The sequence below is a fragment of the Tursiops truncatus genome, chromosome 1 (assembly GCF_011762595.2).
Source record: "Tursiops truncatus isolate mTurTru1 chromosome 1, mTurTru1.mat.Y, whole genome shotgun sequence".
NCBI classification, from domain to species: Eukaryota; Metazoa; Chordata; class Mammalia; order Artiodactyla; family Delphinidae; genus Tursiops; species Tursiops truncatus.
The window spans coordinates 166,172,471-166,185,296 of record NC_047034.1 but is presented as its reverse complement, the minus strand read 5'-3'; the positions used below and the strand labels follow the sequence as shown (position 1 = coordinate 166,185,296).

Sequence of the window (12,826 nt, the reverse complement as noted above, 5' to 3'; positions counted from 1 at the left end):
AAATTCCATCACCCCATCCTACTCCCCAAGTAATAAAATCATGATCGTAGATGTAGCTTAAACGTATTGTGTTCTTTGTGCCAAGAACTCTTTTAATGCTTAACGTGTGTGTATTCATTTAATCCTGATAATTTCCCACTTTGAGTATGAGGAAACCAGGACACAGAGAGGTCCCACAGCTGTGCAAGGCAAAAACCAGGGTACAAACCCAGGGTGTCTGGCCCCAGAGCACACACACTTAGCCACGCTGTGCTACCTACACCCTTCTGAGCTAGAATAAGACAGGCTCACATGCTCCGTCACCTGGAACCATTTGGGAGCATCACTATTTAGAGGGTGAGTCAGTAACAAGGAAACAGGTGACAGCAGGGATTTGTTTTCAAAATAGACCCCAGAATAGAACGTGTTGTTCACAGATCAACACATTCTCAAGCTCAAGCTCCTACGCCCTGCATCTGAGCAGGATTTTGTTTTTTGTTTTTTTTCTCAAAGCCCTGCCAGCCCTGTGATCGCATATCCACCAGCCACCCTCTGTGGCTGGGACAGAGGAGGAAGCTGAGGCCCGGGTATGTGTGTGATGGCTCCAAGTCACCCTCACGGGCTCATGTTTTCCATCGTTCAGCAGGTGCTGAATGAGTACCGAGGGCTATGGTGCCTGGATGTGGAGCCAGGGGGACTCACCTGGTTTCTCAGCCATACGCTGCTACTGGCCAGCTAGGTGACCTTGGGGAAGCCATCAAACCTCTCTGAGCCTTGGCATCTTTATATGCGAAGCAGTAGGAATGATACTTTCACAGAGTTATGAGGATTAAATGGATATTAAAGCGCTTTGTAATAATAATATTTAACAATAGCCAACTCTTCATGATAACAGTTAACAATTATTCAGTGCTTTCTATTTGCCAAATACTGTACAAAGCCCTTTAAAAAGATTCTCATTTAATCTTTGCAGCCCCCTTACAAGGTAGGGGATTTGTTTATTTATTATCTCCATTTTGTAGATGAAAGAAGTGAGGCACAGAGAGGTTAAGTAACTTGCCAAAGTTCACACAGCCAGGTCAATACAGTGGTTGATCTTGAATTCAAACCCATAAAGCAGCTTATTTGTGGCCATTATTACTGGCAGATCCAGAATTCAAATCCAGGTCTCTGGATGCCTGGATCCTCCTTCCCTCATCCTGAATTTCCCATGTGGGTTCAGGATGGCAGTTGGTGACCCTGACAGTCGTAAATCATCCAAGAGTCCAATATTTTCTGAAGACTCTTGCCTGCAGGGGTCCTCATTCAACTTCAGTTCAACAGATGCCCCTCCCGGGAGCCAGGCCTTGTGCAAGGCTCTGGCCACAAGGAGCTCACATTCTATCCCAAGACACAGGCTGGGGAAGCACCCAGAATAAACTGGTAGCCTGGCAGTTGTAAGTGTAGATTTTGCAGCCTGGATTCAAACAACACTTCTGTCATTTATTAGCTGTGTCCGTGTCCCCTTGGACAGGTCATTTAACATTTCTTATACCACAGTTTCTTCATCAAAAATGGGAAGGATAATATTATGTTGGACCAAATGAAATTGCCATTTCTGCAGGTCAGAAGCAGTCAAATATTGACAGTTCCATAGAGCTCAGCTTAATAATACTATTTACCTGGGAAGATTGTTAGGGAGGATTAATTGGGTCGATGCCTATAAAGTACCTAGAAAAGGGTCTCGTGTGTGGTAAATCCATGCTAAACTGTGAGCCAATAGTGTTATTAATTTTGGTGAGGCGAAACCAAAGGGTCACCAAAGCAGGGATGGCTGTGCTCAGAGCCGTGCATTCAAAAGCGTTTATTAAGCACCTACTTTATACCACCTTCACATATACTCCAGAGGAAACATTCTAGAGCAAGAGCTCACAACTTGGGGTTCACAGACTCCTAGAGCTTCCAGGGCATGTGAACATTCCAGAATTATATGCTGGCTGTGGGCATGTGCACATACACGTGAATACTTTGCCAACAAGCAGATTCATAGCTTTCATCAGGCACTCATGACCCCAAACAGGTGGAGAGAGAAAACCAGCATTACCAATGAGTAATGCTGTTATTCTTCCAGCACCCTCTATGTGCCAGGCCCTGGGATTTAGCGAGAACGAGATAGACATGGCTGCTGTCCCTCTGGGGGAGGGAGAGTAAAGCAAGCACTCTCACAGGCAGGAGAGTGTTCCAGAAAGCGGTGGCAGGAGGCTGTGGGCCTGTGAATCTGGGAGCCCTGATACAAGGTAGAAAAGCCACACAGACATCCGGGGGAGTGGGTGTGGAGACAGGGCAGCAGGAGCCTGAGGAGAAGGCATTGGCCTCCACTGAAGGGATCCAGGCAGGCTTCACAAGGGAGGTGGCATTTGATCTGGACACAAAGGAGGAAAAGGGTGTTCCAGGTTGAGAGAACCACATGAACAAAAGCATGGAGGCAAGCAATTATGACGTGTGTCTGGGACCTCTGGGTAAATAATTCCTTGTGCTGGCATATAGAGGAACAAGGGAGCTGTAAGTGGAGCCCCTCACGGAGCACTTGGAATGCCAGGTGAAGGCATGTACCTCTGTCCTGTAAGGGATAGAGAACCTTCCTGACTAGCACTCCTGACCAAGGCTTGGGACAGCATCTGATTGGTTGGCAGCGCCCAACTGGCTTTGAGCTCCTGCCGTGCTTCTCCTTAGCTCCCTGAGCTGACCCATTCCTGTCCTTCCTCCCCAGCTGGCCCGGCAGGAAGGGCTTCTCCCAGTTCTATTGGGAGGGAGACTGAAAGTCAGTCGCCAAGAACTACAGGCCAGACACCGAGTCTGGGCAAAAAAGAGAGCATCTCCGGGGAGCTGATGCACCCTCTCTGAGGAGGGCTGACTTGGGGAAGGAGTCACAGCTGAGTACTCCAGGAGGAGGACGCATGGACCAGATCTGGGTGGATTTCCTCCAGAGGCAGTGAGCATGGTGATTAAGAGCCCCAGCCCTCAGCTCAATTCTGACAGATCTGGGTTCAAATCCTGGCTGTGCCATTTGCTAGCTGTGTGGCCTCGGGCAGATTACTTGGCCTCTCTGAGCTGCAGTTTTCTCACACGTGAAATGAGAGTAATGATCCCTTCCTCCAAGAGTTGATGAGTGGAGAAGATGAGATTATGCATGTAAAGAGCCTGGCACAGTGTCGGGCACAGACAAACAGCTAAGAAAGTGGAAGCTGGTATTATTCTTCTTCTATCTCTATCATCTGGATTCTGTCGTCTGACACTCAGTGTCTGTTATGTGCAGAGCATTATGCAGTATGCCAGGGAGAAAGGAATGAGAAAAAAACATGTACCCATCCCCCTCTTCCCAGGCTCCCACAGCCTAAGATGGTGGTTCTTAACTTCTTTAGGGTCTCAGACTCCTCTGAGTCTGCTAAAAGTTTTGGATCCTATGGCCGGAGAAACACAAATATGCATATGTGTGTATATAAAATTATAAGACAGAAAAATCCAGAAAAAAAGTCTATACTCAGGGATAGATTTTCGGAGAACTTTTACTTTCAACAATATATATTTACGTAAATTTTAAACTATTTATAAGGAGCATGAATTACTTTTCTAATTCAAAGAGACAATAATAATAATTGCATTCCATTTCAGCAGCTCCACCAAACCCATCCTGGGACTGCCAAGTGGTTCACAGACCCAAATTAAGAAAACCCTGACCTAAAGGGCTAGACAGACACCCACACAAATAATCCAAAATGAGAATAATGTATTAGAGCAGCGGTTGGCAAGCTTTTCTGTAAAGGGTGGGACAGTAAATATTTTAGGCTCTGCAGGCCTTATGGTCTCTGTTGTAACGGCTCAACTCAGCCACTGTAGCGTGAAAGCAGCCACAGGCAAAGGAATGTGTGTGGCTGTGTTCCAATAAAACTTTATTTATGATACTTTATTACAAAATGGGCAGTGGGCCATTTTGCCAACCCCTGTGTTAGAGGTTCCAGCTCTTGGAATACTGGAATGTCTGAATTAGAGGCTGAGAGTGGTCAACTAACATGTCCAAGATCACGCAACTGAGCAGGGCTGTGGCCTCACTCACCAACCAGCCAAGCCTTGCTACGGCCCAGGGACTTCACCTCCCAACTCCCAGAGCTGCTGCCTCCAAAGTCACAACTCCTGAAGCCATGGGAGAATGTGGGCAGGGAGCTGGGGAACCAGAGGGAGGCCCAGGCTGGGTGAGGGCCAGATGGTCTGGGAAGTGGAAGACTAGTTATCTGGGAGGGGGAATGAGGGATAGATCATCTTTCCCTTCCTTCAAAGCATTTTGCTGACTCAGTGCTGGGGTCACAACTGGGTCTTTAACATCCAAGTTACAGTCTTCCCTTCTGCATCAAAAAGTAAAAATCCACATCAGATCAGGAATCAACTTCATATGCCCCATGGCCAGCCTCACACTGATCACCAGGGAATTTGAGATCCAGAAAGGTTTAAGACTTGGCTAGCGGGGAGACCTCGGAAGTGGGCCCAGGAGCCATGGGTACTCAGACCCTTGTGAGGCAGCCGTTCCAGTGCCTGGGAGGGCTAAGGCAGCCAGGAAGTCTCCTGAGGGGAGAGGAGGCTTGAATGAGGCCTTGAAAGGCAGGGAGATCTCCTTAGCAGAAGCCCAAGAACATGGTCTGTTGCCTGCTCTTTCTATATTTTTGTTCCAGTTCTCTCTCTTCCTTCTTGACTTCCTCTTCCTTTACTTTGCACCCCCTGATTGTCTATCACAAGAGTGATAAGCCTATCTATCCTTCCATGCCCACACTCATAACAGACATTGTTAATCAATCTTGACAGTCTTTTAGCTGCTCCAGGAAGCCATTATTAATCAATTAGAGTTGGAACAAAAACTAGAACCTATTTGCTATCCCTGCTGACCTCTCTGTTCCCCTCACCCTTCTACTCAGCTCAGTGCCCATCTGCTCACTGAGACCCAGAGAGGTCAAGTGAAATGCAGGGGCTTGCCCCATTCATACAGGGGCCACATGGGAGTGTACTTCCCTCCACCGAGGGACTGGCTCTCACTTTTCTATCTGTCCACATCTTGTGTCTGCGCACATGACTGAGCCTGGTCTTCTGTCCCAGTGACCCCAGGCATGAAGATCTACATCGACCCTTTCACCTATGAGGACCCCAATGAGGCAGTGCGGGAGTTTGCCAAGGAAATTGACATCTCCTGTGTCAAAATTGAGCAGGTGATCGGAGCAGGTAGGTGACTGGTACCCTCTCAGGTACCATGGCCTCAGTCACGGGTCAGGGGACCACCCCAGTGTGTACTCCAGGGATAGAGGGCAGGATGTGGGGCAGGAGCCTCAGAGGACCCTCCAAGGCCTGAAGGCTCAGAATACCCAAGGTGGAAGGGCCCTCAAAGTTCGCCCAGTAAAACTACTTCATCACCAGATGAGGAAACAGGACTGGGAAGGAACTTGCACATCACATCAGAGATTGAGCTAAGTCTGGAACCCAGGTATCTGGACTTAGTCTAGTGCTTTGTCCCTCCCACCATTCATCCCAGGTCCCTCGCTCCATCTCCCCAGGTTCCCCTACATCCTTACCCCACACCCAGCCAAATATCACAGGACGGCCATGAAAGGTTTCCTCTTACTCCCAAAGGTGGCTGAGACTCTTCTGGGCCCTTGCATTCTATAAAGGGGTTCTGTGTCTGGGAGGATGAGCTGACCACTGAGGAGGAAAAGCTCCTGCAGGTCCCAGGAGCAGAGGTTACAGGGAACAGGGAGGGAGGTGGTACTTCCAACCTGGTACGTGACATCCTGCCTCTTTTGGTGTGTCTGTCCCAGGGGAGTTTGGTGAGGTATGCAGCGGCCACCTGAAGCTTCCAGGCAAGAGAGAGATCTTTGTAGCCATCAAGACGCTCAAGTCGGGCTATACTGAGAAGCAGCGCCGGGACTTCCTGAGCGAGGCCTCCATCATGGGCCAGTTCGACCACCCCAATGTCATCCACCTGGAGGGTGTTGTCACCAAGAGCACACCTGTGATGATCATCACTGAGTTTATGGAGAATGGCTCCCTGGACTCCTTCCTCCGGGTAAGGGAAGCCAAGAATGGTGGGGCAGGAAAAGGAGTAGTAGACATAGCTTTATACTGTCAGAGCCTGAAAGGGTCTTGGCAAGATCTAGGGCAAGAATGGCTTGCTTGCTGCCACCTTCCATTCCTTTACCCATGCCAGGCATTGCTAATAAATCTCAGACTCTGTCCCACTAAACCCAGAAGCAATCTCAGAGTCCATCTCAATCCAGGAATTCCTCAATCCGGGAAACCACAGCGAGTTGATCAGAGTTGGCATACAACCTGAAATCTGTTCCCTCCAAGCTCTTAGCCAGCCTTCTCACTATGCACAAGAGAAAACTGAGGCTCTAAGAGAAGTAGAGTTTGCCCAGTGTCATCCAGAGGGTCGAGATGAGAGCCAGGACTGGAGCAAGGTTTCTTGACCCTGAGTCCAGAGTTTTTACCAGATTTGGATTTTCCCAAAGCTGTACAGGGAGAGAGTTCAGAGCACAAGGCCAACAGAGGAAAGTTTCTAGGCCCCCCAAGAGATCACAGTCAACCAGCTAGACAAAGAGCACTGACTAGGAATCAGAAGTATGCCATCAGACTAGGTGCTATTTAATAAATATTTATTAAGCACCTAATACGTGCTAGGCACCTTCCATGCACCTTCTTGTTGAACTCTTGACAGCCCTAGAAGGTGGGTGTTAGTTATCCCCATTTATCACGCAGATGAGGAAACTGAGACTCAGAGAGGTTAGGTCACATGTCCAAGGTTGCACAGCCAGCAAGGGGCAGAGCCAGAGTCAAACCAGCTCCAGAGTCCATGTTCTCTCCACCACCCTGAAACTGGCCTCTCTGAGGTCTCTGAGCATCTGAGTCCTTCCCACCGAGAGCCCAGGCCAGAGCAGCAGGGTCCTGCTCCGGTTTCCCATTCTGAGAATGCTCCAGAGATCTGACTCATGCCCTTCCATTTACTCTGTGTTTCCTCCACTTCTCCCGAAGCAAAATGATGGGCAGTTCACAGTCATCCAGCTGGTGGGCATGCTGCGGGGCATCGCGGCCGGCATGAAGTACCTGGCAGACATGAACTACGTCCACCGCGACCTGGCTGCCCGCAACATCCTCGTCAACAGCAACCTGGTCTGCAAGGTGTCTGACTTTGGGCTCTCACGCTTTCTGGAGGACGATACCTCAGACCCCACCTACACCAGCGCCCTGGTAAGATGGAGGCAGGGAACAGTGGAGTCACAGGGCCAGGGAGGAGGACGAATATCCGTCTCTCCCCGCAACACTTGCTCATGCCAAGCGCTGTGCTGGGCCCTGGAGATGTAGAGACATAAACCATGTTTTCTGCCCTCTTGGAGCTCACAGACTGGTGGACACAGATATGCAGAGCACCAGAGAGTGACGGGGCTGTGAGTTAGACACCAGCCTTGGGAGGCAGAGGAAGGCTTGCCAAGAAGGAGTGATAGCTGAGCTGAAAGCCAGGTGCCAGTAAAAGTTTGTCAGATGCCGTATTCTCGTGGGGAGCTGTGACTGAAACACAGGCTGTTGGGGAAATTGGTGGGCACCCATGCCAGAGAAGTCGGCAGGGCCAGATCGCGGAGACTCTTGACTGCCCCAGCTCAGGACTCTCTCCCGAAATCTGTTGGGGTTGTTGCAGAGTTTTAAACAGAAAGGAATAAGACACAATCCCTAGCCTCAGAGGTGGTTCGGATGGGACTTAGGGAAAGATTTGCAGAGGGACCTCAAGGACGAGAAGGAGGTTACCAGATGGCAGAGTGGGAAAAGGCACTTCATGCGGAGGGGAAGGCACGTGCAAACGCCTGGAGGCCCAGAGCAGCGAGGTGGGTCTGGGGACAGTAAGATACTTCGTGTGGTTGTGCAGCACAGGGCACAGGCTGGGGAGCTTTGCGAGCAGAGGGCATGAGGGTAAGCCTCCCACCCGTTAACCCTCCTCATTCTGTTCCCCAGGGTGGGAAGATCCCCATCCGCTGGACGGCCCCAGAAGCCATCCAGTACCGGAAGTTCACCTCAGCCAGTGACGTCTGGAGCTATGGTATCGTCATGTGGGAGGTGATGTCCTATGGGGAGCGACCCTACTGGGACATGACCAACCAGGACGTAAGTCTCCAAGGGGATGGGCAGAGCCTCTCTGGCCAGCCAGACAGGAGGGGAAGATCCAGAACTTCTGGCCTTTTGCGTGTCTCTCAGGGGGGTGGGAACAAGGTCTCTGAGATCCCAGCCCGATGTTGGTTGATTCAAACGTCTGCACGGGACCCTGGACTCTCCAGGGGACTCAGGAGTAGGAAAGGCCTACCCATCCACAAACCAGCAAATCTTCAGAATGCTGTCACCTGTGGCCAACCCTGAATGAGACCATATCTGCCCCTCAGGTGTTTACCACCCGTATGGGAGACAAGACAGTTACTCTGGGAACCAGATGTAGTTATCAGGTGCTACGTATGATCAGGTACTAAAGTGGAGGAGGCAGGTGTCCAGCCCTGTAGGTGTTGGAGCAAGGCCAGTATGGGCAAGATGAGCCAGGAAGTCTTCACAGACAGGTGGGACTCACACAGTAGTGGGACTTGGAGACGCGAGGGCTTCCAGTGGAAGGAACAGCCTGTGCAAAGGCCCAGAAGTGGGATGATGAGGGGTCATGTCGGGGAGCATGGAGAGGAAAGTTGATCCGAAAGGTCTATGAGGTTCAATGATGGGGTGTTTGAAAATCGATCCGAGGAGCTCTGATCTGCAGCAACGCCAGAACAGGGAATGCTTGAGCAGGGAAGGTACCCACAGTCAAGCTGGGGAAGGTGAATTTGGCCCTGGGGGCAGGAGAGTTTGGAGAGGTGCTTGGGCTCTTTTCCCTGAAAGAAGAGCCAGGTGGGGTTGCCCACAGGAGGGTCAGCCCGGTGGACCCTGAGGCAGAGGGTATCTCAGGGTGCTGGGTGGGTGAGTGAGGGGAGCAGAACACCCAGCTGCCAGGCCAGACCGAGGCCACAGATGGTGGGAACCCAGGTGAGGCACATACTGGGGCTGCCTCCAGGAAGTGGAGGTAGTTGCCATGGCAACCAAGCAAGTCTGTCGTGCCACGTACTGGGGGCAAGACGGGCCAGGCCAGAGGGCAGATGCTCTGACCTCACCCAGCCAGCCCCACCCGGCCCCTGTGTTGTCCCCAGGTAATCAATGCCATAGAGCAGGACTATCGGCTGCCACCGCCCATGGACTGCCCAAGCGCGCTGCACCAGCTCATGCTGGACTGCTGGCAGAAGGACCGCAACCACCGGCCCAAGTTCGGCCAGATCGTCAACACGCTGGACAAGATGATCCGCAACCCTAACAGCCTCAAAGCCATGGCGCCCCTCTCTTCCGGGTACCGCCCCACCTGTCCCGCCCCTTTTCCCAGTTCCGCCCTGGCCCCACCCCCTCTGGTAAAGCTGAATTGGGATGGGGAAGGACAGCGCTAGTGTCTGTTGGAAAGATGACTACCTTGGGGTGCAGAGTGCAGGACACAGACTATCCTGAGAAGGAGAAGGAAGCCCAGTCTGGTAGAGGAAGCATCTTTTAAAGCATGGTCGGAGAGGACAGCTTTTAAGAGAAGTCGTCAGAATCTCGGTGAATAGATTTACTCCTCACTCAGTTTCCTCCTCCACACTTAAACCTGGACCCTCTGACTCGCATTTGCAACCTCCTCGACATGGCCAGGCTCACACACACATGCATGTACACATACAAATATAGTCCCGTACGTGTACGTGAACGTACAGCTGGGCACAAACGCTCATGCTTGTGCTCACACACAGTATCACACACATGGAGACACCCATTCTCACACAGGTAGGCTCTCACACCTACACATATCCACAGGTCCCTGAGAACACACGTTCAGAAGTACATACTCACCACACAAACACATGCACGCACGCCCCACACTCGGGTTGCCATCCTTATATCAGAGAGACTGGCTCAGGAGGTGCGCTAGCTCCAGTGATCCCGGAGCTTTCCTTCTCCCACTGGTCCCAGGGTGCCCTCCATCAGGTCTGCAGCCACAACTGCCTTGCCCGGGCAGCTTCAACAGGCCAGCCCTGGCCCTGCACACTCTTACACTTCAGGACTCTTGATCACACAAGGTTTCTGAGGGGCATCCGGCTAGATATCCTCGGGGTCCAGGGCTGGCTGTGGCCAGAGACTCTCTGGGCCCAAGTCCTTCACCTGCCGAGTTCTTAGGGCCAAGAGATTTTCGTGTTTGCCTCTGCCCATCCCTCCTCACCATGACCCTGCATCAGCCATTCCTGATTCTTCGGATAAAAATCACTCTGAGCTTTTAGCCTGAGGGTCACTTCACACCTCACCTGCCAGGAAGTCATTCCCACTAGCCCCGCCAGCTCTGTCTGGACTTTGGAGAGGCAGTCCACAAGATCAGCTTCCGGTAGCACAACCATGGTAGAGAAGGACAGAATGGCATCAGGGGAGGAAACAGCAAATAATCAGCACAGTTAGTCCAGCTGAAATCCCTCCTCCTCAAAAGAAGAAGCATCTCCCGCCTCTCCACTGTGGTCCAGCCTCTCCACTGTGGTCCAGCCTCTCCGCAGTCCCTGTAGAGGCTTCCCTAGACTTTCCAGGTAACCCCAGCTTTGAGTCCTGCACACACTCACTCTCGCCTACTCACACATATATGTGTGCACATTTACGTGAGTTCAAACTCCTGCTCTCACACAGAAATGCTCACATACATACACACTCACCTGCGTTCACACACGTGGATGCACATAGCCTGCAAGTGTAGTGCTTACCTTCACCCCCAGGTCAGCATGTGCCCTGACCGTCCCCATTGCCCACCCCACCCCCAGAATCAACCTGCCGCTGCTGGACCGCACGATCCCTGACTACACCAGCTTTAACACAGTGGACGAGTGGCTGGAGGCCATCAAGATGGGGCAGTACAAGGAGAGCTTCGCCAATGCCGGTTTCACCTCCTTCGATGTCGTGTCGCAGATGATGATGGAGTAAGTGCCCAGCCGCTTCCACCCACTGCCATTAGCCCCGCTCCCCACCCATCCTGCCACACGGCGGGGGCTCTGGAAAGTGAGGAATAGACCGTGTCCCAGCAGGGATATGGGGGACCAAGGGGCAAGACGGCCAACACGGACTCACATTCATATCAACACCCAGGTCTCCTGCCACCCACTGTCTGTGACCTTGGGCAAATCACAGAACCCTTCTTAGCCCCAGTTTTCTCTTCTGTTAACTGGGGAGTGGTAGGAAGATGAAAGGAGATATAAAGTGAATGACTGGGTACTTAGTAAATGCAGGTTCCCTTCTCCTCCCCCGAAACAGAGGAGACACGTGCACCTAGGCACCCTGATTCCTAATCACGGGCTCCTCCCATCTCAACATTCACTCACTCCAGCTCCAGACGCCAACCCATTCCCCCAGGTCCTTCACCCCCTCCCTTGCCCCTCTCCAGCAGAAAACCCCTGGAAAAGCCCAGGCAGCTCTACCTGGAAAGAGTCCCTCCACCCCCGCATTTCCCTAACACATGTGCTTCTCTCCCCAAGGGACATTCTCCGGGTTGGGGTCACCTTGGCTGGTCACCAGAAAAAAATCCTGAACAGTATCCAGGTGATGCGGGCACAGATGAACCAGATCCAGTCTGTGGAGGTTTGACGTTCACCTGCCTCAGCTCACCTCTTCCTCCAGGCCCCGCCCCCTCCGCCCCACATGCTGGCCCCCAGTTCTTCGTCCACCGCAGGGTCAGCCACCTGCCAGGAGGCCACGGGCAACAGGAAGAACCAAGCAGCGCTCCAGCCATGAGACGTCACCAAGAACAACATGTGCAACTTCAGATGATGGAAAAAAGGGAATGGGGACAAAAGAAAATAGATCCCGGGAGGGGGCGGGAAACACGAGGAATAGTTTTGAAAGAGGATTCTCATAAGGAAAGCGATCATTGTTCTTGGAGGAGAAAAAGGGCTTGGGAGATTCACGCAGTTTGTCCAATCGGAGATCAAAAGCAGTTTCTCTCCAACTCCCTCTGGGAAGGTGACCTGGCCGGAGCCAAGAAACACTTTCAGGAACACACATGTGAAGGGGAGAGACAGGGGCCACACTTCTCTCCCGTCCCCGGGGCTGCTCTTCCAGGCCTCACTCAACAGCCATGCGCCAGGCGGATGAGCAGGCGATGGGCAACCAACCCCGGAGCCGCTCTTGGAAAATCCAGTCCCGCTGCCTCTGGGCAAACAGAAGAATTTTTCTGTCTCTGGAGAATATTCTAGAAACTCCAATGAAAGAGACTTGTTTCTCCTGTCAGCTCCCGGGGCTGAAAAGGGACTTTTGTCCTCCTGGGTCAGGGAGAACGGGGGGACGCCAGAAAGGTCAGCCTTCCTGAGGTTGACCATCCCCCTCCCCCCGGTCTGCAGCTCACGTCCACGTCATGCGCACGGCTCGGCGGCCATGGCCCAGCTGGGCACCCGCTCCTGCCGGTCCACACCTGGAGGACTGATGCTGCAATGACTGCCATCAGCTACGACTGCCACTGAGAAGGATTGCTCCTACATCTGGGTTTGTTTACAGCAATTTGTGGACTCGGGGGTATTTTGGTCAGGGGTGGATTTGGTTTGGGGGGTTGGGGTTTGTTGGTTGGTTTTTTTTTATGACAATGAAGTGACACTTTGACATTTCCTACCTTTTGAGGACTTGATCCTTCTCCAGGAAGAAGGTGCTTTCTGCTTCCTGACTTAGGCAATACACCAAGGGCGAGATTTTGTACGCACATTTCTGGATTTTTTATATGGTTTTCATT

The 12,826-nt window shown here is 51.9% G+C and overlaps 1 protein-coding gene across 3 annotated transcripts in view; it reads left to right on the top strand.

Annotated features, from left to right (window-relative positions):
- EPHB2 (EPH receptor B2) overlaps positions 1 to 11,829 on the top strand; it is a 186,040-nt gene extending 174,211 nt beyond the window's left edge. For all 3 annotated transcript variants that reach the window (XM_073794568.1, XM_033841608.2, XM_073794562.1), the window contains exons 10-16: positions 5,101 to 5,223; positions 5,814 to 6,061; positions 7,027 to 7,242; positions 7,999 to 8,148; positions 9,204 to 9,397; positions 10,875 to 11,030; positions 11,583 to 11,829. In XM_073794568.1, coding sequence (XP_073650669.1) covers positions 5,101 to 5,223; positions 5,814 to 6,061; positions 7,027 to 7,242; positions 7,999 to 8,148; positions 9,204 to 9,397; positions 10,875 to 11,030; positions 11,583 to 11,691 — 1,196 coding nt within the window. In that variant the 3' untranslated portion in view covers positions 11,692 to 11,829. The remainder of the gene's footprint in view (positions 1 to 5,100; positions 5,224 to 5,813; positions 6,062 to 7,026; positions 7,243 to 7,998; positions 8,149 to 9,203; positions 9,398 to 10,874; positions 11,031 to 11,582) is intronic.
- The last annotated feature ends 997 nt before the right edge of the window (positions 11,830 to 12,826 follow it).